At 58.1% G+C, this 27,002-nt stretch overlaps 1 protein-coding gene across 1 annotated transcript; it reads left to right on the top strand.

The window, feature by feature from the left end:
- NKAIN1 (sodium/potassium transporting ATPase interacting 1) lies at positions 1-27,002 on the top strand (the record flags this gene model as incomplete). The annotated part of the gene is made up of 7 exons (XM_084300873.1): positions 1-54; positions 20,242-20,379; positions 20,484-20,564; positions 21,884-22,081; positions 22,741-22,801; positions 25,021-25,102; positions 26,883-27,002. 7 exons carry the CDS (start codon positions 1-3, stop codon positions 26,890-26,892), a joined length of 624 nt encoding a protein of 207 aa, XP_084156999.1. The 3' UTR covers positions 26,893-27,002.

Raw genomic sequence — 27,002 nt, 5'->3', positions numbered from 1 at the left:
ATGGGGAGATGCAATGGGAGATGTACGCTGGTTGGATTCTGCTGCCTGCAGCTGGTAAGCCGAGGGGCCGTGCGCTCATCAGCATGCCGGGTTGTGCTTTGTGCGAAATGCTCGCTGTCACCGCTACCCGCTCCGTCTCGGCGGTGACCTTGCTGTGGGACCAGCTTGGGGATGCTTCAATGCGACCCAAAAAAAAAAAAAAAGAAAAAAAAGGCAAAGAGAAAAGAAATGTGACCCTCCTCCCCTGCTTCAATCCAGTGCTTGCTGGAGTTGCAGAAGAGGAGACGGATTTGAAACAGTTCCCAGTGCTGTCAGTGCCTGGGGATGTGTCTTGAGCAGGTGTGAGCTTTGTTTCCAGCTGCAATCTCTTCTCTCCGAGTTAGCTGCTGCGGGTGGCTTCCCATCCTGTGCTCAGCAGCTCCAGGGATGGTTCTTGGGGCGCGGGTCCCTTGCCTGAAATTTGGCAATAGTGAAACTTGGAGCCACAGCCGGCACTTTGCAAACTCCTGCTTTTGAATGGGACCGGTCTGCTGCGGGCTGGGGACACTCGCACGTTGGGGGAAGAGAGGACAGACAGGGTTCATTTGAAAGGGATTGGGGATATTTGCAATAATTGTGTGTCGTGCTTTCCACCGCCCGCGAATCCATCTTCATCAGGCTGGTGACAGAGGGCCAGCCGAAGGGAGCATGTGGGGCATTCGGGGGGTTTCTGATAAAACCAGCAACCACGGAGGTTGCAATTAATTATCCAGGCGCTTTTCCAGGCAGGTGGTTTGTTGAACCTGGTAGTCAAGTGGCACCCGTGGAATTACATTGTCACCATTCAGCGACTGTTGGGGGGCTCAGCGTTGCAAGGGAAACAGGGAGGGAATTGCTGAAATGTTGCCTGGCCAGCCCGCGATGTCCCCATGGACTGGGGGGTGACCAGGCGGCAGAGCGCTGTGGATAGAGGCGGTGATGTGTGTGATGGAAACGGGCTCGGTGTCTGCTCTTGCGGAGAGCTTTGGAGATGATGGTGGCATCCTGCTGACAGGCAGTTTCTTCCCAGCGTTGCTCCCATTCATTTTTTATCTTTCAGAAGGCCATGGCTGTGGAGTTGTTCTGACCTTGCAAAAGGTGGGGAGCGGCTTTTCCTGGGGCTAAGGGATGCTTCAAAGCAAATTAGTGCTGGGGGAGCGGAGCATCATGCTGTAGGAATCGCCTTCCATGCCCTGAAACTTCCCCGCTGCTGCGGTTTGGTTGGTGAAGTCTTGCTTTGCGCCTCGCTTCTGTTCCCGCTTATTCAGGATAAAAATGATGGGTGTTTCCTTGTGTGCGGGAGTTTCCTGGCTTTCGGTCACTTTTTCCTTCACTGCTCAACTCAACAAGAGTCTTGTTGGCATTTATTCTGCAGGGAAATACTCCAGCTCTGTAAAGAGAGGAGATTTTGATGCGTTTATTTTTGGAAATGAAACAAATCAGTGCGAGCTCCTAGGCTGGGAGAGCAGCTCCCGCATGCAACCGGGGAAACTTTGTGATGCAGCCTGAGGCTGGGCTTTCCACCCCATCCTCACCCTGTGTGTCCTAGTGCTGCTGCGGCTAGGACAGGCTCCAAAATTGTCTCTTTTTGGTGGCCCTTCCACCCTTGGGTTCTCCCAGCTCTCCCAGGCTGCACAGTGCTCTCCAGGAGGGAGCCTGGGCAGAAACGCCATCCTGCTGTGGGACTAGGCCACCCTGCCTCATCCCAGCACCAGTGCAGGATGCGTGCTGCTGCTCGGGGCTCTGGGCAGGCTGCGGACCACGTGCATGCTCCAGCTGGAGCTCCCCGAGATGGTGGTGGCCACCACAGCACCCAGCCAGCCTCGTTGCTTGCTCTGGGCTACCAGAAGGCAGCAGCTTGAGCCCTGCTGGGCATGGGGAGGTGCCCCCGAGCACCCAGTGCTGAGGGGTGGCAGCAAGGTGGGGCCACGTTTATGTGGGGTTGGGGCTTGCAGCAGTGGCACAAGTCCTGGTCTCCTGGGGAGGAGAGGAGCCTGGAGGCCACGCACGGCAGAAGATGCTCCTCCGGGCGGGCTGCCCCATGTGGTGGCACCCGAACCAGGCCGGAGACTGGTTTGCTGCCCACAGGCTTCTGCCCAGCCCCGTGGCCATGAGCTGTGGCACCCCAGGCAGTGCATCCCAGCCCCTGTGATCACCCAGATAGCGCAAACGCTCCTTCACCGCCGCCTCGAAGCACGCGGTGAGCCAGGGCTGCAAGTGCCGGGTGTTTCCGCTCCTGGGAGAGAAGAAATGCCAGCCATAGTTTGCCTCTATTTGCGATTTTCCAAGGAAAAGGCTAAGAAACCAGTGAGTCATTTACCAGACACGCAACGACTCAGCCTCAAGAGGGGCTGGCTGGAGATATTTATGATTATGAGATGAAATGAAATCAAAACTCTCTTTTTACGCCAACTATCCAGGAACAAGAGGCCACTTAATGCTGCTAGCATCAGGTCGGCTCGCCACACAGAAGTGGCTCTGCTGGGCTGGGGGCTGGGGGTTCGGCTGCTGCTGAAACCAGCCGTTCCCTGGGACGCCCGATGTTGTCGGGGGAATTTATGTTTTCTTTATGCGAGCAGTAAAGCTGCTGAGCTGGCCAGATGAAAAACAAACCTGCCGTGCCCTTCGCCACCGCCAGCACATGGGAGCTGTGAGCTGCTCCTCTGGTTCATTCTGAAGCCTAACGGTGGTGGCTGGAGGTGGCAGCCCCGCTGTGTCGCCCTCCTCCCGGGGCTGCTTGGGTGCGGGTGTGGAGGCAGGGGGACGCCTCGTTGTTCGCCCCACTCCCACCACCCCTCAGCATCGCTCCGAAGTGTTTTGTTCTGTTCTTTGTTCCTCTCCTTTTCCTTTAATTGGCTGGGAAAGCAAAGCTCGGTTGATGCCTCCCGCCGGGCTGAGCCTGCCGGAGCTTGCCCAGACGGTGCTGTGCCGCGCCGTGCCATGGTGTGCCATGCCGTGCCATGCCGTGCCAAGCAGTGCCATACTGTGCCGTGCCATGCAGTGCCATGCCGTGCTGTGCTGTGCCATGCCAGCACTGGCCTCCTTCCTCCTGCAGCCTCCTGGGGCCAGAGGTGCAGGCAGAGCAGGGACGTGTCTGTCCCATCCCACCTGTCCATCCCACTGAGGGGTTTTCCTATGTGCAAACCTCCAGGATGCAACCCACAGTAACCGAGCCTGCACGAGGAGCTGGGAGAGAAGCTAATGAGTGACCCCAGGGCGTCGGCCTAACGAAGGATGGGTGAGGGCAGCTCATGGTCCCATCCGCTGCAGTCCCCCGCTCTGCCTTGTGCCATCCCTTTGGGACACCGCAGCCAACCCTCAGTGGGGTCGTCCCCACTTGTCCCCACTGCACCGCGCACCCCACAGGCACACACCCACTGCTGGCACCAGCTCCATCGCCGCTGAGAGCCTCCGATGGCCATGGGCATCTTTTGTCCTTGCGTGGTTGCCGTCGTGCCCGAGCCCGTGCTTGGGGCCAACACGAGAGCGGCGGGACCGGAGCTGCCCCCACCACCAGGGATGGGGGGAACAGAGCCCGGGCTGAACTCTGGATGTGGGTTTTCAATTACACAATTAAATGCACAATTAGGTATAATTACCAGTGCTCAGAAGCCGCGACTGTTCATAATAGGCATGTAATCTACTGCAGTCACTGTTTATACTGCTCAGCTCTGCTCCCTAATGATTATGGAAAGCTTTCACATTTGCATGGTTGCCATGGAAATTGGGTTCGGGGCTGACAGAGGCATCACGGATGGAGGACCCCACGGCTCCCCGCGCCCCTTCACCACGGGCCGAGCATGGTGGGTGCGTGCCCAGGGGATGCTGCGAGGGCCGGGGGTGCTGCAGGGCGGCGGGTCCTGAAGGGGAGGGATGGGGATGTTCCAGGGTGGGCAGCACCGAGGGGATCCGGCGATGACATGTGCGTGTGTCAGAGGTCCGCGTGTGTCCGGGCAGGTGCAGAAACCCCAACCCAACTTGTCACCAACCTGTGCGGCCACCCCGGGAGCCAAGGTAGGGAGCATGGGTGCGGGTGGCCACGGAGAAGCTTCCCAGCATGGCGAGACGTCCGCGTGCATGAGCATCCTCTGTTGTGCACACGTGTGCCTGCATTATTCATACAAAGAGCTGTGCTTGACAGTCTGCTATAAAGGTTTATTGGCGTGCGTTTGGGAAGGAATGGTGTTACAGCTCTCAATTAAAACCGCTATTAAAGCGCAGTATGTCTAAATTTGCAGGGCTAGCTAATGTGCACCCAAGAGTATTAAAGGGACCGCTGGAAGATCTCTCTAAATCATTAATGCTGATCCGCAACAAAGCTGGGAGCAATGGGAACCGTTCAGAGGGCTGGAAAAAAATGTCTTAGAGGGCTGGGGTGGAGAAAAAATGACTGGGGTGAGCCAGAAAGCCGTGGGCAGCCTGGCTTGACGTGAAGACCTGCGAAAGCACAGGAAGGAGAGGCTGATGCATGGTGTGATCAGCAAAGCCGAAAAGACGGTGGCGTAATTGATGTCTCGGAAAATGAGCCTTGTCCAACAAAACTTGCTCTTGTTTCTCAATGAGCTCATGAGTTTGGCTGATAAAAGTAACGGCGTTGACATAATAGTACTTAGATGCCGATAAGCGATTTGATTTAGCCCCGCGTGGCTTTCTGTTAGAAAAAAATTAGCGCTATAAAAAATCAATGCAGCCGGGATCAGGGGATGGAAGCTGGGGAAGCATCAGCGTGCACTGGGGCTTGACTTGGAGGGGCTGCGTGCTGAGCTGGGGACCCTTCAGCACCCGTTTCGGTGTCGTGGGAGAAGGCACAAAAGCACTGCTGGAGGAGGCAGCGACTCTGCCCCTCTCCATTGGGCTGCTCTGGACTTGGCTCCGTGCACCCGTCCTGGTGGCTTTGGCCGGGACGTCCCCGCGGTGACAAGCGGAAGCGGTGACACATGCCCGGGGCTTTCGCTGGCTACGGAGCAAAGCGGGAGCCCGAGGCTCCCGGATCAATAAACGTCTTGGCCGGGCTCCTGGCTGCTTTGTTTATTTGCAAGCTCTGAACTCTGCCTCTGGCTGAGCTCCGGGCCGGGAGATAATCACCGTGTGGGGAAGTAACACCTCAGGCCGGGCCTACTTGGTGTAATTTGGGCTAGAAATCCTATTTTCCAGCAGACACTGGTGTGCCAGAGAGGGGCCTCGCCCTGCCCAGGTGAGATGTTTCAGGAGAGTGAAGCTTCCTGGTGGTGGGGTGGGCTGGTGTCGGGGTGGTGAGGGGGCAGGGGGGACGATGTCCCCGTGGGGAAGGGGGGGACTCCCTCCCCCAGCCTGTGCCCCTCTGGCACTGCTGCACCCCAATGTTTTCCCCTGGGAGGGAGGCAGGGGCTCCTCTGCATGGGTTTCTCGGACAAGCAGAGGATTGCTGCACAGGAGGAACCGGGGGGGAGCTCAATAATTGAGAAGGATTTGGGGATCAGACGCTTCAAAACTCATTGCCATGAAATTCCAGCACTCCATAACCATGGGATGGGAAAGCTGCTGGTAAAAAAGAACCTGTGGGGTCTTAGTGGGAAATTAGGGGACGGCCACCAGTGAACTCACATCCTATCCATGGGCCATTCCATGGCTCAGGTCCCTATTTAGGACCCAGAGCCAGTGCTGAGCCCATGGCACTGCCATCCCGCCTCACCAAGTGCTGGCACAGCAGTGAGCTGCGGGCTGTGGTCGCTGGGAGGATGCTGGGCTTGGGCAGCAGCACCCAGCACCCTCCCAGCCTTGTGCCAATGGTCCATGGTGGGAAATAGGGCTGGAAAAGGGCTCTGTGACCCCACAGGCACCGCGTGCCACCCCTGGGAACAGGATCCTGCCAGCATTGCCTCCCTCCAGCGAGTAGGGCTGGGCACACATGGGTGCTGCAGCCATCGCTGGGTACATCTTTATGGAAAGGGGAGAAAAACACCAGAAACAGGCAGCAGAGAGGAAAGAGGCACAAAAGCGTGACGTTCCCATCAGTGCCGGCTGCACGTCTGATAGCTCCTCCAGCGCCGGCCGGCAGATGCAGGTTATTGCGTATTGATCGCTGCGGCGCCCGGCCAGGCAGCGCTGCAGGCACTGGGGACGGCCTCATCCTGGTGACATGGGCTGCATCCCCATCCCCTGTCCCCTGGGGTGGCCGGGGACACCCTTGTCCCCATCACAGCACGGAGCTGGGGGTGGGTTTTGGCTGGAGGGGATGTGTCGGGGGTTTAGCGTCTCCTGGGAAGAGGCTGAGTTGTCTGGGGACAAAACCTCCCAACCCGGCAGGATGCTTGGAGGTAGGATGGTGTGGGATGGGACTGCTGGCATCTTCTCTCCCTGTCCTGCAGGTGACTATTCATTTCAATTTTCAAAATCTGTATGTAACAGCCTGGAAAAAATGGAAAGGAAAAGTTGGCACAGAGCAGCCCGATCATATTTAAACAGGACATTAAACCCCAAGTGTTTTATTAATAAGATTAATAACCACTTGGATGTGGTTGGCTGGGAAATTTCACACATTTTTCGCTTTTCACTCTGTGGCAGAAGGAGATTTGGGGGAGAAAAGGCCAATTGCCCATCAGCCTGCACCTGGGCAGAGGCTGCGGTGCAGGACGCAGCACTCCCTGCGGAGATACCCAAAGCCCCCCGGCTTTAGGTGATTGTGGGTGCCCTTGGGATCCCACACCCGCACGTTTTGCCTTATTATTCAGGATTATTATATTTTCCCAGCGGGCGCATGGTGCTGCAGGCACAGCAAATCTTGCTGGGGTGAGGTTTCCCTGTGCTCCACCAGGGACCCAATGCTGGGAGCCCCAAGGGATGCGGGGCTGTGTCGGGGTGCCCAGCACAGGGGCAGCACATCCCGGTGGTGCCGAGGGGGTTTTAGCAAACAGGAGCTTCAGGAGAGGGCTGAAGGAGGGTGGATTTTGAGGGGTGAATGCCAGAGGTGCTCTGATGCCCCGAGGAACCAGAGGGGTATTTGAGGGGTGTCAGGCTGAGACCCCACACAAGGTCATCCCTGTGCAGAGATGCTCCAGGCAGTTTCTGTCACCATTTCTCCTGTCACTGGGCGGTGTCCCAGCACCCTCCTCATCCTCGCTGCCCACCCCGTGTCTCATCCAAGCAGAGCACACAACCGCTGTGCCTGGCCCAGGTCACTGTCATGCACAAGGGACACAACCCGAGGCAGGGCAAGGACCAAGGTCGGAGTGCTGACCTCCTGTTTGGCTCTCAGGCTAATTGCCTTGATTAGGGCTAATTAGTGCTCTGGGCCAGTCTGGTCTCTTCGATCAATAGTGCATCCCTTCCCCGCTGCATCCCTTCCCCGCTGCACGTGCGCAGGGCAGAGCCAGGAGCACAGCCTGGGGACACCTAAAGGAGCCGGTGCTGTGGTTTGGTCTCCTGCTGGGGAAGGAAACACAAAAAGCTTTGGGGGAAGGGATTTGGGAAGTGATGGGGCTGGGGCATGGTCTCCCCGTCCCCTTTTGTGGCTGGGGGCTGCAGGGAGCTGTGGACATGTCACCCTGGGGCTGGGGCACTGCCTGATACCTCGTCCCCTGGGCACGCTCCTGTGGTCCCACGGGGACACCAAGGTCCTGCCCTTTTCCTTTTTTTTTTCCTTTTCTTTTTCCTTCTTCCCTTTCTCCCCATTTAGGCCCAAAACCTGGCCCCAGCCCCTTCCCCACAGCCCGAGGGGGCTCACCAGCATCCAATCTGTGCCTCCATACCCCCCTCTGCTCCTGTCCCCTCCTGTCCCCCCAAAACCACTGCACCCAGCCCCTCGCTGGGCAGTTACCAACCCCCCAGCAGCCCACCTGACTCCCCCAGTGATGCCATCCCTCCCATCCCATTTTTGTCCATCCTGGCCCATTTTTATCCATACCAGCCCATTTTTGTCCATCCTGACCTATTTTTGCAGTTTCTGGCTCAATTTCCCCCCCCCAGAGCAGCGGGGGGCAGTGGGAGTGCTGCGGGGGGCACATCCCCAGGGCAGCTGCAGGAATGGGGATGGCACCGAGCCCCCACACCAGGGCAGGGACCGAGGGCACCCTGGGAGCAGCGGGGTTGGTTTGGGATCAGCGCCGGGGCTTTTTACCCGCCTGGGAATTCACAGCACGTCCCTGACTCGGTGACTCCAAACACGGATTTAATTTGGCAGCAGGAGGCTGTTATTGTTACGGCCCGCTCAATAAATACCAATTGATTATTAAAGGCTTTTTTTTTTTTTTCTTTTTTTCCCCCTGAAGCTCACCACTGGTGAGGTCCCCTCCAGCCCTGGGGGAGCGCGTCCCCATCCCCTCCTTGTCCCCTCATCGTCATCCCTAGGGCCGTCGGCTCTCCTCGGGCTGTGTCTCTTGCACCCGCCCTGGCTGGCTACCGGCCCCAATTATTTTTAATTCGAGCACCCGAACAAAAGGCTGCGCAGAGGCGGCGAGCTTGGGGCACCCTGGGGAGGCGGCACTCGCCAGACAAAGCAAAGCAAGCCCTAACGATGGGCATCGCCTGCATCCCCTCCCCGCCATGAATTATCCATGGGCCGCATCCTCCCTGCAATTAGCGCTGTCGTTAATGGGGCTGGGGACCCCAAGGAGTAAGAGGTGGAGCTGGGTGCTGCTGGGTGCTGAGCGGGGACAGCCCCGTTTCCCATTTGTGGGGACCCCAGTCTTGTTGTCAGGCCATCTGTGCTGTCCTGATGGGTTTTCCCCTGAAATTGTATGTGGAAATCCTCATGGGGAAGCACCAAAAGGGCGATGGCTTAGGGCAGAGGCACGCTTTGGGTGCAGAAGTTGGGGCAGCATGCACGTCCCAGCTGGCAACTCCATCCCAGGTGGCTTCGGGGGGAAGAAACTCTTTTTTTGGAGAAAAAAAAAAGCCATCCCTATGGCCTCTTGAAGTGGCACTCAGCCTGGCATGGAGGACAGCCCCGTATCCCCATCAGACGTGGGTGGCTGAGGTCCTGCTGTTTGGGGTGCTCGGGGCGGGTTCAGCCCCAACGCTCACAGCACCTCGGTGCCAGCCTAATGCGGTGGGCATGAAAAGAGGAATAACCGATTAATAAAAGCAATTTTTATGGATGTTTAAGAAGTCTCTAATGAGCTCCCATCCACTGCAGCTGCTAATCGCTGTGTTTAATAATGTGCTGGTGGTCACGGCGCGCTCTGCTAAGGCGCCTTATTAAATCCTCGCCGTGATGAATGGGAAAGGTGGCAGCATGCTTAACTGCAATTGTTATTTTGCTAACGTGCAGCAATTGTTGGAAATATGAAGGGCTTCAGTTCTATTAGGGCTGCACATCCATACATGCGTGCCCATTTGTTTCCAGCTTTTGTGCCTCTCCAGCACTGATATTCCTGCCGGCGCGGGAAGATGGGTTTTGGGCTGTTGGGTTTTCAATAAATGGGATTGCTATTAAATTCCTAAATAGTAACGGCAGCGCTAATGATGTCCTGCACAGCCCGTTGCTCCTTAAAGCACCCCAAAAGAGCCTTGTGGCTGCTCGGGGGAGCCCCCAGCAGCCGAGCTCTGGCTCTGGTCCTCGTGCTGCCGTGTCCGCAGCCACTTCCCACCGCGTGCTGCTTTCTCATTCCGCCCCTGGGAAGATTTATGGAGCCACCAGCGCCGCGTCTCCCTGCCGGGCCCATCCGTCTCCCCGGCTGACAATAACTCGCCTTTAATATGTGCATATGAAACCCGTAACCGCTGTCACTCCCCGTCCTAAGTGGCTCGAATTAGAGGCTTGAAAAACGAGGGCAAGCGGCCGAGGCGGTGGCTGGGCACCCAGCAGGTGGGAGGAGAGGGAGGGCAGCTCCTAAAGGTGCTGGGGTGGGTGTTAAGGATGGGGCTGGTGGATGGAAGGGCTGGGTGGACACCTGTGTGCCGTCCATGATGGGACAGTGAGGATGGATGGGGTTTTGGGGAGTGTTTCTAGGTCAGGGTGGGCCCTCCACCCAGCGCACCCATGGGTGCCACCTCCGCGCATCCCTCCAGCCCCTCATCCCCGATGCGGGAAAGGGCTCCGGGAGCATCCCCCCCGGCAGGCGGCTCTGCCCTGCCATTAAAACCAATATTTGGGAGCCACGCGCGGCTTCGCCTCCCCAGCGGCCGCCTCCGGCTGCTCCTTTGGCGGCGGCGATGCTCCGGGGGATTATTTTTGCTCCCCGGTTCATTAGCGCGGTTGTTACCAGGCAGATTCCTCGCCCGATTTTCTTTGCAGCCTGCAGGTCGTGGGAGGAGGGACTGCCGGTTTCCATAGCAATACGGTTGGCTTTAATCAGTATTTCTTTCCTGGGAGAATTGATTACGAAAGGTGTCACTAAATAAGTCAGTAAATTGGATTTTTTTTTCCCTTTCTCTTTTCGCCCCTCTCTCCTCTATCAGATTATATTAGCAGCGTCTTTGAGTCGCTGTTCGAGATCCGGGGGAAATTACCTCTTGCTTCTTGCAGATGTTGGACTAAAGAACTTAACCAGAAGAATTAGCATCGAAATTGCCTGCGGCTTAATCCTTGTCCAAACGGTGCCTTTTATTGGGAGCCAGGAGCCAGCAGCAAATCTCGCCCTCGCCCCGGGCTTGGCTCTCAAGCTGTGTCACCCTGAGCCCTCCCGTCCCTGCCGGGGCAGGAGCGGGGGGGTTGCAAGTTTTTGGAGGTTGGTCTCACCCCAGAATTTAATATTTAGGGATTTGGGTTCCCTGTCTCTCTCCTATCTTCCCACCTCGCTTGCTGTCCCCATGCATCCCCGAGATTTAAGCTGCGGGAGCTCCCTAAGGCCACCAGCACCTCTGGCCAGAGCCACCTCGCTGTCACCTCCTCGTGGGTGTCCCCTATATTGCATTAATGCAAGAACACAACTTTCTATATTCTGTAATATAATTTAGCATTTTGATTCTACAAACAATCTGCCAGGCTCCCCTGTGCCCTTCAGGTGCAGGGTGCATCCCTCGGGCTGCCCTGGGACAGCCGTGCTCTGGTGGAGGTGCCCACGTCCCCGGTGTCACCGCTGGGGACATGGAGGAGCTGGGCTGGGACAGGGACACGGCTCCACTCGGCATCCCCAGACCCACGGGGAAAGCCTCCTCCTCCACGCACTCCCCCATTTACTAGTGATTTTTTTTAGGGGGTGTTGCTATGTTTTAATTAATTCTCAGCCTCCAAGTGTCCATGCTGCTAATGTGCTTTCTGCTGTGAGTCTTTGGTTTAATCATCAGCCGTGGCTCATTGTATCTAATTGAGGTGCTTGATTAATCACAGTTTTATTTGTCTGAAAGCGTGTTTGTTTGGAGCTGGCATTTGCAGGAAGGCATTTGCCAACATTTCCGTGCCCTGGCCCAGCAGCCGCCCTCAGCTGGGTGCCGGTGCCTTGGTCTGGTGTCACTGCCACGTGTCCTGCTGGCGGGGACAGCGACATGGGGACATCTCCCTGGGGGCTTCTACAGGGCTGGGGGAGCTGTGGGTACCTCCAAGGCTGAGCTGGGGCCTGGGGAACTGTGTTGGACTGGGGCTGGGGGGCTTGTTTGTGGGATGGGATGGGACGGGGTAGGGTAGGGTGGGATGGCCATGGCCATGGCCATTGCCCAGGTCTTCTCTTCCCTTGATTTCTCCTCTTGGTCTAACTTAGGCTACAAGTAGTAATTCAGAAAGGTTCAGCCCAAGTCCCTTCCCAGGCCACCCAGTCGTCCCCCCCAGTGCTTCCGTGGGTTTGCAGCCAGGAGCTGCTCTCAGCCTGGTGTCTGCCTTTCTCCAGGCTTCTGGTCATCTGCCATCCCATGCCTCAGTTTCCCCATTAGCCTGGCAGTGAGGATGAGACGAATCAGCCCCTCCTGGCGGTGCTGGTGGCCCTGGCTGCTCAGCTCCACCAAAGGCTCCGTCACCAAAAATCGCTCGCTGTTCCCATTAGCTGGATGTTAACGAAAGGAGCTCTTCAATTGCCACAGCTCAAGAAAGGGACAGCAACCGGAGCAAAATGGCATGGCCAGGGCATGGGGTTGTGAGGACATCCATCCTGCCCCAAGGAGATGGTGGCATTGTCATTTGTCACTGTGCTCCTTGGCAAAGCCCAGCCACCCTCTGCAAACGCTTCTCAGTGTGATGCTGAGCAGAGCAGGACTCAACCCATTTCCCAGGTGGGTAAAGTGAGGCACAGCAGCTCCGGGGCAGGTCTGGCCCATTGCCTGTGTCCCTGCTCCATCCCCTGTGCCCATCCTTCCCCAGGACCCTGATGCCAACCCAAGGCATGGGGCCACCCCCCCTGTCGTCCTCAGTGGAGGGACCCTGGGGACCATTCTGAGGCCATTTGTGGGGACAATTAAAGCAGCCCATGAAATGCTTTGTCAGATGGAGCCTGTCTGCAGGAGGGTGTCAGCTGGGAGGCAACTTCTGGTGGGGAAGTGTGGGAATGAATCACTTTGACTTCCTTGTCTTTCTGTCAGCGGCAGTAAAAAAAAACAAAAAAAACCACCAAAGTCTCATCTCAGCCTTATCGCTCCGGTTCAGCATTTACATAACAGTAAAAATAATAGATGCAATATTGTATCTCCAGCCTGTGCGCAGTATAAGTAGTATTTGAATGTGCTCTGAGCCTCCGTATGAGCTGGCTGCCACCATCGGATGCGCGGAGGTTTCCAGAAGAGCTCAAACAGCTCCTCGTGGGTGGGATGGGGCTGCTTGGGAAGAGCCCTGGTACACGATGGGACCCCATCACCCTGATTTTGGGTTGCAGAGAGGATGCTCAGCCGACTTGTCCCTTGCTGGAGCGCCTGGGGCTCCTCGCAGCGCAGGGCAGGGTGACGGCAGGGACCGCTGCGGGGACACGGGGTGACGCACGCCGAGCGTGGAGGCAGCAGGAGCCTGGTGGGTCTGGGGGCGCACAGGGCTGTTGGGGTGCTGCTGGCTCGGAGGTCTGGGGACTTGGGGGTGTCTCCTGCCCCGTGGGTCCCACCTCGGCTTACCCCGAGGAACCAAGCCCATTGCCTGTGGTGTTACAGCCCGGGCAGGGATTTGGGGACCCTGGTGTGAGCTGCTTGAGATGCTCGTCCCCCCATCAGGCATCTCCATGCTCTGCCTCAGTTTCCTTTCCCTAAACTGGAGCCAAACCCCAAAAATGGGAGGGTGCTGGCTGTAAGCTGCCTTGTGCAGCACTTGGTGACTTTTGGACTACTTTTGGGGGACACCCGTGGGCTGGCACCACCAGCTGCCACCGGGCTGCATCCCCCGGGCTGCTAGAGCTGGGGACAGATTTGGGAAGGGGCCGGGGGGGGCCGGAGCCGGGGGGTGCCCTGGGACGGAGCTGATGCTCGCGGTGGGGGCACCCATGGGTGCCGGGGTCGCATCCTGCCCACGTGCCGGGCTCCTGGGGCGCGGCGTCTAGACAGCCGGGGCTGCTGCTGCGTTCCCATGGCAACGCGGCCGGATGCGGCGGCCGGAAAAATTAAATAAATAACGGGGAGGAAAAAATGGCAAGAGACAGCCAGGGCCGCCCGGGGCTCGGCAGGTGATGGGGAGCCCCGGGGGGGGACCCCAAAGCTCTGCCTGTCCCCCCACTATCTCATCCCATTGATCGGGGATGCGAATCCAGCAGTGCTGGGATTTAGGGGCACAGAGGTCCCAGCAGGGGCTTTGCTGGGGTAACAACACCTGCAGAGCCTGGAAAATAATAATAAAAATAAAAAATAAAAAAAACCACTCTCTTCAACCTCGCTGCACAACCACCAGCAAAAGACCCGATTTGTACCTTTTTCGCCCACTCTGTGCCCGTGATGCGGTGGGGCTGCAGCTCGGCCCTGGGGCCGCATCCAGCCCATCGCCGCCCGCTGCGTGGGGGCCCGGCGCCGGCTCCTTTAATTTATTTTCATCTGCGCCGCCGCCTGCGATTTCACGAAGGATTTTGCAAGTTGGAAGTAGGTCAAGAACTTGTTTCCAAGTCATTAAATGAAGTCCCTGGGTTCGCAGCGGTATTTGCACCTCGTTAATAGTCAATTCGCTCGCTTGCCATTAATTTAAATCGCAGCCAATTTCCCTAAGTGGAGATGTGCGGCTCCTGGGGGTGGGTGCGGTGCTGGGGGTGCCCAGCGCAGGGTGCTGGGCAGGATCCGGCCCAGGCTCCATCCGTGGGTCGGTCCCACGCGCTCCGGTCACCCCAGCACCGCTCAGCACCCGCCTGGGGACACCCAGTGCCACCACCTTCCCGGGGGCTCCAGCAAATCTCCCTTCCCGCAGGACACCCCACTGCCAGGTCGGATCCTGCCCCACATCTCTGACCAAAGGGGTTCCCACCGGGCCCCAGGATTTCTTGCAAAACCTCCCAGAAACGGGGCATTTCTGGCAGCGAGCAGCCGCGGCCGGCGCGGGCTCAGCAGGGAGCTGCGCTCGCAGCATCTTTGGCCGCGGCAGAAGGGAATCTGCGATGGAAAAAATCTATTCAAATGCAGCTAAATGAAAGTAAATCCCTGGTGAGCCCCCGGCATATGGTGTTCAGAAGGAAATAGCCCGGCTGAAGGATAATGGCCCGTCGGGGGGCAATGAATCCGCGCTCGGCTCCTGCCACGCCGCGGGGACGGGACGGGTGGATTTAAGCTCGCTGCATTGTGCGCGGGGCTTTCGGCAGGGATTTGTGCCCCGGCGCCCAGATGCTGCTGCTGACATCGAGCTCGGTGCCGCTGAGCACGGCAGGAGGCCCGGGGGCCGCATCCTGCTCCCCTGCCAGCCCTGGCCTCGCTGCAGCCCCCGGCAGCTGAGCTGCACGTTGTCGCCTTGCCAAGAATCGTGTTGGGATCGTTGATCCTTGGTGCTGAGTTGGGGTTAAAAATCCCCCCTGCAGCATCTCGTGTTTGGGGTTTCATCCTCTGCCCTATCTCTCCCCATGGGCTCTGGGCTGTATGGGTCTCCAGGACCCCTGGGGATGGCGAGCTGGGACGTGGGCAGCACCCAGACCTGAGCCCTCCTGGAGGGTCCCCATGGGCTGTCCCCAGGGGTCCAACGCCAGTGCACGGAGCCCAGCACCTGGGAGGGGCTCAGCATCCCTTGGCAGTCCCAGCACTGGGGCTGGAGCCCCCATCACCTGGCTGGTGACACTGCTGCCGTGCTGTAGGGGACAAATGCCAGCAGCAGGCACCAGTGATGTCCCTCCCCAGTCTCCCACTGTGCCTGGCTGGCACAGGATGCCATACTGGGATGCTGAACTGGGATGCTGTAATGGGTTCCATAGTAGGACACTGCACTGGGATGCCATACCAGGATGCTGTACTGGGTGCCATACTGGGATGCCATGCTGGGATGTCCCGCTGCTTCCCAGTCTGTGCTCAGCCCGAAAGCAGGTGGCTGAAGGCAGAGGCCACAGCAGCTCGTCCTGTCCCATACTGAAGGACCGTGCTGGCCGCCTTTCTCAGCTGCTTTTCCCCCTGCTGCTTGCTCAGCTTTTGATGAGAAATTTGTGGCACAACAAGGGAACTGCGGACATCGAGGTGTGGGGGACATTTGGGGACCAGGGAGCAGGGGAGGTGTTGCTCCCACTCCAAGCACTGTGCACGAGTGTACATTGTCCTGCTCCAGATTTGGGGATTTGGAGCCTCCAGAAGAACCAAGCAGCTCTGCTGCAAGGGGCCAGGGTGGAATTCAGGCAGCCGGAGGTAGAGACTGGGAAAAACGGGGGAAAAAAAGGGGATTTCCCCCTGCCCAACCACTAAAATCACCATTTTCCTGCTGCTGCTTCCCTGGGGAAGTTGCTGGGCTCTGCTGCTGACATTTGGAGCCGGGAGGAAACCTGCCCGTCGCACTTCAGAGGGTTTCAACAAAGCCATGCTGGCAGGTGAAGGGAGTGTTTTCCTCCTGATATTTCCCAGAGGGGGGCAAGAAAAGACACAAAGAGTTTTCGTTCAAGAAGGTGACGTTTCCCCCCCCCCCCCCGAAAGCATTCTGCTTATGAAAAACACCTAAAACTGTTGTTCTGTAGCAAAACTGCCCACGTAAGAAAGAGCGAGCAGGATGAGCCCAGGGCAGGGAAGGACGTGTGGCGGCCTGGTCAGGGCTGTCCCCACTGTGCAGACCCCGAGGAGCCACCACAGGAAAAGGGGCTGGGAAATCATCACCCGCAGTGTGCCCAGCATCCACACACAGCTCCACAGCTTTGTGGGGGGACGAGGGAGAGGCAGCAACTGCGGTGCTTTTTGGGGTGTCTGGCCTCATCCTTATCACTGACCCATGGGGATGCTCAGGAGCGAGCAGGAGGGAGGGACTGGAGGGACTGTTCCCCCCCCAGCTCCCCTGTGGCTATGGGGAGGTGGAGGGGAGCCTCCCCCAGCCTCAGCGTGTTTTTTTCCATCACGGGAGCTTGCTCCCATCTCTCTCCACTGGTTAATTATTGAGGCTTTGGGGGCTGCGATAATATATTTATGCATCTGTGTCAGCAAACGTGTCAGCCCCATCGCAGCTGAGGTGAGAGGATGGAGCGCGGGGGGGTCTGCAGCCACGCAGCGTCCCCGGGGGAGGACGAGGGGAAATAAGGCAGGCGCTGCGGGGTCCTCGCAACACGCGGGTCCTGGGGTCGTTGTGTCCACCCACGGCCAAGTCCCCTGGCCACTGCCTCTCTTGGTGGTAATTAAGTGGTTTTGGACAGGGCTCTGAGAGCCATTAGCTGTGACAGTTGTGATGGGAGGGTTGGCTGCCACATCCTGCTGCCTCCAGCCCCATAAACCCCAGGCAGGGTCTGCGCAGGGGGGTTGGGGCCATGGTGGCTCCTGGTGACACCGGGACAAGGGGCGGCCCCCAGCTCTGTTGTCACCCTGTAGACATGGTGTTTCAAAGAGGACCACGTGTGGGCGATGCTCGTCTCCATTTGCCCCTGGTCCTTGTGCCACCAGGCAGAAAAGAGCCCCACGTCTCCTGCCACAGCCCTGCAAAAGCCACCAAAGTCCTGCAGCCCCCCGGCCACTGTCACCAGGGCCATTATTATTTTATCTTGAACCCACAGGGGTGGAAGCAATAAGAGAACAAAAATTGCAGCTGCAGGGCAGGAAGGTTTCTGGTTTGGGAGGTCTCAGATGCAGGAGGGATTTGGGGATTTGCAGCGGTGAAACCTCCAGGCTGTGAAATCTGGCGCGGGTGCGCACAAATTGTTTGGTGAGTTGGGTCCGCGCAGCCCTGCCCATGCTGCCAGAGCAAAGCTCATCTCTGAGCCCTTGCCTCATGGTTTACTTAGTGCAGGCTGCGAGCAAAGGGCTGGGAAAACTCATCCAGGTATCGTCACAGGGCACAGCGGAGCGATGGTGCCACAGCCAAGGGGTAATGTGGGGACAGCAGCAATGGGAAGCTCCTTCCCTCTTGAATTTGGTGTCAGCCCACTAAAAAATCACATTTTGCTCCAGCTCTGGCTCCTTGGGTTCTGTGTCTGGCCAAGCCTTGTCCCTAATGTCCCCAGGGCACCTCCCCAAGCTCTAACACAGCCCAACCACTTTGGCTCCTTGATTGCAATTAAATCTTTGTGGGGACCACGTTTCAATTAGCAGGACTCTGGCGTGCGCCTGTGCCCAGCTAATTGGTATGATTTGCTGCAAAGGGAACTTTTGGGCCGATCGATGAACTAGAGAGTGTTTAATTAAGAGGGAGCCCTAAAACTCGTTGCATTGATCAGCTGCAGGATTGTCTTAATTAGCAGTGGGCCAGTGCGGGGCTGCCCAGCCCCAAGAGCATCACCTGCAATGTGGGAGCAGCAATAAGGGGGGGATCAGGGTGCTAACGAGGGTGGGTGGTTAATGGGGTGTTATTAGCATGGAAATTGGTACCTGGGACCCAAGGAGGACAGTATGGGGAAGCTGTGCTGAGTTTTGGGGGTTGGAGGCTGCTCAGGTTCCTTAGAGGCTTCTCGCAGGGCACACCAAGGGCTGGCAGAGCTGCTCCCTGCCTTTAAGGCGACGCAGAGCCCTGCAGATGGGCTTCCTGATTGCCCTCGCCTTGCTTGGGGCCACCTTTCTTGAATTATTGTCCAAAATTGTGTAACCACATCTTCCTCTTTGCCTGGAGACGTGGCACTGGGTGTCTTGGAGTTTGCTCCTGAAGGATGGGGAGAGGATGCTCTGGGTGCTGGAGCAGCCCGTTGAGTGCTCACTGCAACGTCTCCACGTTTCCTCTTTGTCTCCTTCTTTTATTCTGCTTTAAGCAGGACTCACCAGGGCTGAAAGATGCAGGATTTGCTCTTAGTGCTGAGGGAATGAGCTCAAACAAGGGTGCACGCAGAGCAGCGTTTACCTGCTGGGGCAGCTCTGGCATCGTTTGTCAGTGCAATTAGCAGCCCTCGCTCAGCCACGGGGAGACCACGGTGTCTGCTGCTAATTTTGCCTCTCCGTGTAATGAAGAAGGATTGGGCTGGGCGGCTCGATCAGGCTCTTCTCTGCTCATCCTCACTCCTCCAGCCTGTTCCAGTTTGATGGGCTGGGGTTAGGGAGCTGCGTGGCACCAGAGACATCCCCTGGCTCCATAGGATGCTCCTGGGGGCTCTTCCCAGCCCCATCCCTTGGGTCAGAGGCTTGTTGGTACCCAAAACCTTGCAGCTTTGGGTCTCACTCCCGCTAAGCAGCTCCATCAATAGCCACCAGATCGATGGACGGCTATAAAACCGAGCACCACGCTCCTTGTATCATTTATTATTTACATCCCTCGATTTAAAAGATTTACAGCCCAGTTGTGAGTATTTCCAAAGGCTGTTTCCTCGGAGAGTTTAAATAGTGCGGAGTGAATTAAGCCTCAATGCAAACAGCCCGGCCCCAGGGGCTGCGGGGGCTCCGTGGTAGCTTTGTGTTGGGTGTGACACAGCCAGGATGGCTTTCCTCTGCTGGCTGAGATGTCCCTTAATTAGAGCTCTCACTAACCCAGCTCAATGAGCACTAACACAAGGGCTGCTTCATGGATGGGAAACTGAGGCACAGCTGAGGGCACCTTGGTGGCCAGGCAGGATGAGATGCGTTTGCTGCGGTTCATGCTGGCAAAGCACTTAGGAAAGGATTTTCACCACCTCATCTATTTCTGCTGTAATTAGGACTGATTAAGTGGGGCTGAAGGGTCTGGCAGGGTCTCTTGGGGTGCGGGTGCTGTGGCCCTGGGGCAGCCCCAGCTGTAAATCCCCTGGGGGTACTTCAGGAAAGCCCAGCGCCTCCAGCAAACATCCAGAGCCCTGCTGCAAGCAAAGCCAAAGTGTTGATTTTTGTCCAAATTGCTCCTTTTTAGCAATAATCTTCCTCCGTGGTGTCTTCCCCACACACACATAAGGTTCACGGTGGAGAAACTGAGGCATGGAGCGGTGCGGAGGGCGGCTGCTGCAGGGAGAACTCAGGTCTGCAGCTCGCTGGCTTTGCTGGGTAAATCTGGGGCATCTCTGAGAGAACCGGGGCCAGGCTGTCAGAAAGATAAATGTAAAGAGGTTTTGTGTTTGTTTTTTTTGGCAATGCTGCTGGAGATGCATCTTGCTGCAGATGTGTTGCTGTGGCCCTGTCTCCTGGAGGATGGGGGTGTCTGATGTATGCACCCCAAAGCCCCCTAAAAACCCACTGCAACACGCCGCTCAGATTTCTGCTTTTTAACTTAAAACAGTCAGCAAACGCCCCAGGGCTCCCAGCACACCTCTGTTACCACCTCTCCAGAAGCTAATTCTGTAATTAGGAGTAACAGACCCCGAGCTGGTGGCAAACGCAGCCATAAATAAACAAGGGGCTCACAGGCGGGTACAGCAGTGCCTGTCCTTAATTTTGCCAGCTGCGTGGTATTTACAGCTGCTCTGGCTCCGTGTTCGTGGCTTACAGAAGATAACGGGGATAAAAATGGAGCGGCGTTGAGTGGGGAGGGCGGCGCACGTGGGGCAGGCACGCGGCGAGGAAGGGGAGAAAAATGTCCTGTAAAATATCAGGGGAGGCCGTGCCCTATATGCGATGGGAATTACTCTCTGCACAGGCTGAGCAGTGGGGAAACTGAGGCACACAGGGTGCTATGGGGGGGGGGGAAGGCTCATGGCTCCCCCCTGCCCCTTCCCCAGCACCCGCTGGGGAACGTTCCCAATAACTCCTCGCCCGCCGTGATGTATTTGCCTGCCGCCGGCCAATGAATCATGCAGACGTTTCAGTCTATTGTAACTAATTGTCCATGGGATTTCTCATTAATTACACGATGCTCTTTGCCTTTAATGTCCGCGGAGCTGCCGCCGGTGACTGATTCCCCGCGCTGTCCCCTCCTTTGTTCTTCCCCAGATAGCGGCGCTGGAGCGGCAGATCTTTGATTTCCTGGGCTACCAGTGGGCACCCATCCTGGCCAATTTCTTACACATCATGGCTGTCATCCTGGGCATCTTCGGGACCATCCAGTACAGATCCAAATACCTCATCATGGTGGGTGCCGTTCAACGGGGGGGAGCCGGGCAGCGGGAGGGCGCGGGGGCTGCTCGCGGTGCCATGCAGCATCGTGCCCTGACCGCCTCGCTCTGTGCCGGCAGTACGCGGTGTGGCTGGTGCTGTGGGTCGGCTGGAACGCCTTCATCATCTGCTTCTACCTGGAGGTCGGGCACTTGTCGCAGGTAAGCCCCAAGGCGTCTGTGGTATCAGGTGCTGCTGCCTCCCGGCCTTCCTCTTCTCACCTTCCTCCTCCCTTCTGTCCCAATCCATCCCTTCCGTCCCAATCTTCCCATCCCTTCCATCCCGTCCCTTCTCTTACATTCCCATCCCATCCCTTCTGTCCCATCCTTTCCATCCCAATCTTCCCTTCCCATCCCTTCTGTCCCAATTTTCCCATCCCATCCCTCCCCAACCCATTCCATCCCACCCCTTCCACCTCTCCCTCCCCATGCCTCTGGCTCTGCTTTTTGGGGCAGCTGGGACCAGCCCCTGGGGTGCCCCCTGCCCCTGGCACAGCACCCCCAGTGCTGGGGGAGCCTCGCGGGGATGGGTGCTGCCGGGTGCAGAGCTGACCGTGGGAGCGTGGTGGGACAGACGGACGGACAGACGGATGGATTGGCCGAGCTGGGGACACCAATGGGGCAGTGGGAGAGCAACGTGGTGGCGTGGTGCAGGAGGGGCCTCGGGAGCACCGAGTTAATGAGGCTGATGAGCTGGGAACTTCGGAGTGCTCATTAATCACCTGCCCGCTCTGAGCAGTGCCTGGCTTTGTGGGCGGCGTGTATTGGGTGATGCCACTTCCAAACGTGGTGCTGAGGAGGTAGAGCAGAGAAGGGTCTCCATCCTGCTGTGCACACCACGCTGCATGGTGCCACTTTTCCAGGGTTTCCTGGGGCTCTGGGAGGGTTTCTGGGGTCTGCACATGGCTCCAGCAACAAGGGCAGAGGGAGAGCCCGACCCCCAGGGATGTACATGGATGGACAGGGCGGAAAATACTGCAGGGCTGCTGCAAATACTGCAGGGCAGCAGCCACCAGCATGCTCTGAGCCTGAGTCTGGGATGTTAAAGTATAACTCTCACATCAAAAGAGCAAAACTTAATGTCGTGATGAGGTGTCACACATCTCAGTGAAGGTGGCTGCGTGGAAGGAACGCGCAGCACACGGCTTTAGGAGCTGAAACCTGGGAGCAAGCCCAAGCCCCTGCTGGTACTGAATTTCAGCTCAGTGCCATGCACACCCGGAGCAGGGGCAGCAAACCTTGGGAGTGACAGCCTTGGGATGGGGAGAGGAGCAGATTAATTGGGTGCACTTCATTAAGATTGCTGCTGCTGACCTGCCCTCGGTGGGGGCTCCGAGCAGCAGGAGCTTCGTGCAGCTTCACAGCGGGGATTTTGCTCGTGGAGCATCCTCGGGTTGGAAAAGCCCATTTTCTGTCCACCCCTCTGTGAGCCCAGGTGGGAGTCCTGGGTCCAAGGTGGTGCCTCTGCTCCCCTCCCGCAGGACCGGGACTTCATCATGACCTTCAATACCTCACTGCACCGCTCGTGGTGGATGGAGAACGGGCCGGGCTGCCTGGTGACGCCGGTGCTGAACTCCAAGCTGGCCCCCGAGGACCACCACGTCATCACGGTCAGCGGCTGCCTGCTGGACTACCAGTACATCGAGGTGGTCAGCAGCGCTGCGCAGATCTTCCTGGCGGTAAGGGCCCCCCGGCACCTTCCTCTGCTCCGAGCTGCTGGGCTCCGGCGAGATGTCCCAGCACCTTGCCACACCTCGGTCCCAGTTATAGTTCATGGGTGGCTTTGGCTCAGCTGCGTTTGGGAAGAGAGGAGCAAACAGGGCCCATGCGAGGTCCCTGTCCATGCCTGAGTTCCCCAAAAGACGGCACGGTGTGGGCTGGGTGCTGCAGGACCATCACCAGCAGGCAGGGGATGTGTTGGTGGCACTGCGGGCACCAAGGGTGCTGCTCCTCTCCCCGCCTGGCCTCCCATGGGTGCTGTGAGCTGGAGAACAGCGGTGACAAAATATTGCTGGGAGTCTGAGCCCATGGGGATGTGCTGTGTGCTGGAAATACAGGGTCCCCCTTTCTGAAATGGAGGCACTCTCACCTCGGGGACAAAAGGGCAGAGGGGAGGGGGTCCTATGTGGGTGCAAAGCTCCTGGGGAGCTCCGGGGGTTGCAAGGGAATTGGGGTCCGGAGCCATCCCACCTCTATGCCCCGAACCAGCATCCAGCCGGGTGCTCCCCAGCATCATCACGGTGCCAGGAGCAGCTCCATCCATCCCCCCACCATCCCCCTCGTCGCGGTGCCGCTCGCCCCGATAACCGGCTTCTCCCTGCCCGCTCTTGTTTTGCAGCTCTTTGGCTTCGTCTACGCCTGCTACGTCAGCAAAGTGTTTCTGGAGGAAGAAGACAGCTGTGAGTGCCTTTGCTATTAGTCACAGGGGCGAGCTGCAGCGCTGCAAAAACATCCCCGATAGTGTGGGGGGCAGGCAGCTCTGGCTCGGGGCAGGTGAAGGGATTGTTTTAGGGGATTTTGCCCCTTTCTCCCCACCTGAGGAGTCAGCTGTGCTGTGTTGGGGTGTGATGTGCCACCCCATGCCACCACCTCTCACCAGCAGTCCTTCCAGTTCTGTGTCACAGCCCCGAGCTGCCGCATCTCCTGTGGGTGCTGTGGGATGGCAGCGGTCACATCTTGGGGTGCAGAACAGGACCAGTGCCACCCAGAGTGGGGTTCCACCCCCCTGGGACAGAGCATCCCCCTGAGGGTCCCCGGACCTGCATCACCAAGCCATTGCTCCTGCTGCACGCAGCAGCCTCTGAGCCCTGATAAATCCACAGCAAAACTCCCCCCTCAGAGTGAGCCCAGCCCCATGAGAGGTCTCCAGCATCCCCGTTTTGCTGTTTTCTGCCCCATTTGGGAGGTGCTGCTTTGCACTTGGCACCAGGGGGTCCCACAGCATCCTGCTGCTGGCGCCCCAAGGTGTCACCGTGCCGCAGCCCAAACCACAGGGTGCAGGGTGCAGCATCAGATGCAGTGGGTTCGAGGCCATCCTCACACCTCCCAGCTGCAGCCTCTCCCTGCCTCCTCCTTCCAACAGCCCCGTGGGACACAGGGACCAGGAAATGTGGCACATTGTGTCCTCCTGGTGAGCGTCCCCATGGCCAGACCCATGGCCAGAGCTGCCAGACAGGAGCAAATCATCCCCACCATCCCAGTGGGATATGTTGTGCTTCTGAGTGGGGCAGAAAGGGAAATTTAAGCCAAGAAGTGGGCTAATAATCTACATTGTGCATTTCGCTCCGACAATAATCACCGCAGCCACCCGTATGGAAGTGCTGAGTACCCCGACAACAATTAAACAGGCAGTTATGGCCGTGGCCATCCAGCCCCATTAAATGCTCATCTGCCATTAATTAATTTGTGCCAGCTGGCAGCCCCAGCAGCCGGGTGGAGGCAGCGGTGTGCTGCGGCTGCCAGCATGGCAAAGCCTCCAAAAAGCACCCGGCGTCCCCTGTGTCCTAGCAAGAATGCGTCCATGTGGGTGCCATGGAGGTGCGAGGTCCTTTGCTGGTGCTGGGTCCCATCATAGCACTGGGAAAAACCCTGGGGAAGCTGTGGGAAGCCTGGGACCAGGCTCAGCATCCCCAGGATGAGGCTCAGCATCCCCGGGGTGCTCTCTCCCTGCCACTGCCTCTGTAACCGCTGTAGCGGAAAGGCAAAAAATCTCCGGGTGAAATTGGACCCTGCCTGTTGTAATAACTCGCTTATGGATCCGGGGATCTGGCACGGGGCTTATCTGCCACCGCTGTCTTTGAAGCCTGTTTGCATTCCAGGCGGCTGCGCGACACTCAAACAAACTCAGGCGTTCGATACACTTTTAATATTAATGCCGCTGTAGCCGAGATTCAAATGTATCTTTTTAATGGAATATCTTATTAGATTTGGAAATGGATGGGTGCCGTTAAAATTGAGAGCTGGCTGAATATTAAGTCAGAAAGACAAATAAGGGGCAAGCGGCCTCCCTCGAGGGCGAACCCACATGCGAATTTCTGCTCCAGGGCCGTTTGTGGGGTGGCTCCTGGGCGAGCGGCCGTGCTACAGCTCCCGCGGTGCCCGGCCTTGTGGGGTGATCCCGATGATCCTGTGGGATCCAGCAGCAGCAAGGACCTTACATCTCCAGGGTAGCAGTGGGGGTGAGGATGGGGAAGGCCCCAGGTGCCCTGCGTGCAGCCAGGGCTGGCGTTTGGTGCCACATCTCCTCCGGTGAGGCCCTGGGCTCTGCCCTCTGCACTCGCAGCGCTGGAGGAGGATTAAATCAGCGGGCTGGCAACGCAACCACAGCGGGCACGAGAGCTGCTGTCTTGGTGTCTGCGATCCTCCTAAATTACATGCTTTAAACGAGACGTAATTCCTCCATAATTCCCCTTAAATGCCCACTCTGCAGACAATGACAGGGTAATTTCACCCGCTTTGTCCAGCCCTTGGCACGAGGCTGCTGTGCCGGGGTTGGTCCGGCGCCGTGCACCGTGGCCGGGGCGCAGCGCATCCCCGGGGTGCAGCGAGGCCCCAGGGGGTGTGGGGAGCCCCTCGCCCCCTGCCCGGCTCACCCCGCTGCTCTCCCCCTTCTCCCCAGTCGACTTCATCGGCGGGTTTGACTCCTACGGCTACCAGGCGCCCCAGAAGACGTCGCACCTACAGCTACAGCCGCTGTACACGTGAGTGCGCACCGGGGGCGGGTTTGGGGCTGCTCAGGGACCTGAGAGCCCCCTCGGGCCACCTGTGTGACCCAAAAAGGGTTTGGGGCCACCAGTGTGCTCCACTGCAATGGAAAGCGGATTTCGGAAGGCTCACGCCCCGCTTTGCTTCGTCGTGGGTTGGACAGGGAGCTCCATCAGCCCAGGCCACAGCTGGGGGCTGGATGGTTTGGGGGGGGTTTGTGCCCCTCTCTGGGTGGCAGATGGGAGCTCTGGGGTGGGGGCACAGCGGGTGCGGGCTCTGCCAGGCTGGGCCCCCCGGGGCAAAGCACTCACCGACTTCTTTCCTCTCCCCTGCCCATTAAGCTTAACTAGATAAATGCTCAAATGAGATAAGGCTGCAAAATCTACAGGGATTAGCCTCGTTCGGGCTTTGCTGGTTGCCAACAATTAATTATATTTTAAGTCTCATATGCAAATTCAAGGGCACGCCAGACAATTATATATGCAAAGAGGGGACTGCGGTGAAACAAATGCATTTGGGATATCGCTGGGCTCTCACCGGGAGCTGTGCCAGCACTCACCACCCCGGGGTGTCCTCGGGTGCCCTGCCCTGGTCAGCCCATCCCCTGGGGACACGGTGTCCCCTGGATGGTCCCTGCCATGGAGGGAACCTTTTGGATCTGCCTTTGTGGGGCAAATAGCACCTTGATAGGGTTTCCATTGCAGACTGGTTTGTTTGGGGGGAAACTGGGGAGAGAAGATGGCCTCAGCACTGCAGACTGACACCGGGGCTGGGGTGACCTGGACTCGGGGAGAAGAAAGGGCTGGGACCAGGGAAGGGCCCTGGAAAAGGGAAGGTGCTGGCAATGATCCCAGTGTGCTGCAGCTGGCAGGGCTCTGGAAAAGTGTTTGGGAAGGTTTGGTCCCAGTGCCCACCTGCCCAGCACCAGCCACACACTCTGTCAGTCCTCCCAGGGATGTACAAGTGAGCTGGAAGGAGCAAATTCCTCCTGGACCTGCTGGGTTGAGCACAGGCTGAGGCTGAGAATCCCAAATCCATTGCAGGCGTGGACAGGGGCTCACATGAAGGTTGCAAAACCCTCCTGGCTTTGCTTTAAATGGGATGAGCAGGGGAGGCTGGGGGGGCACAGCTGGGCCCCCAGTGCTGTGGTGGCAGCTTGGATGTTTGGCTGCTGCTTACAGCTCATGCCAGTGAGACACCAGCACTCACAGGGCCTGGAAGTTTGCTACAGGAGACAGATATTTTGGGGGTTTCCACCATCTGACCCCACAGTGCTTCTTTTTGGGGCCAAACGTGCTGTTTCTGGGTCAGCCCCTGCCCGGGGCCATACCTGCAGGCTGCTGTCCCTTGTGTCCCCATGGGCACTCGAGGCAGGATGAATCCATTCTGCCTACAGCCTGTGAAATTAAAGCCTCTCAGGCAGCTCCCAATTAGCTGTAATTGGATTAAAGCCGGCCGTGTGGGAGGGTTTCCACCCAGAGGAAGAAGGAGGATGTGCATGTGCATGTCCCACACCACAGCCCGGGTCTTGTGGAGCTGCAGCGGTGGCACCATGTCCCCATCGTGTGCTTGCCCTGCACCGCTGGGGCTGGGGGTCCTGGTGAAACAAGGGTGAGGACTGCCATCGGCCACCCCAGCGGGTCTCTGTTCCCAGGGATGGGCAACGGGTGGGTGCTGGTGGCCGTGACTCCGTGTCCCCTCGCTCAGTGCCATACGGGGACGCGTGGGGACACACAAGCACCAGCCCTCACACCGCCTCTCCGCTTTGCTCCCCAGATCCGGGTAACCCCATGCCCTGAATCCACCCCGGCCGGCGTGGGACAGGACCCCTGGGAGCCACCTGTCCCCAGCCCGATGCCACCACCACTGCCCCGGAGGACGGGGACCACACTGAGC

The sequence above is a fragment of the Netta rufina genome (assembly GCF_964035555.1).
Source record: "Netta rufina genome assembly, chromosome: 23".
Taxonomy (NCBI): Eukaryota; Metazoa; Chordata; class Aves; order Anseriformes; family Anatidae; genus Netta; species Netta rufina.
This window is presented reverse-complemented; position numbering and strand designations above follow the sequence as displayed.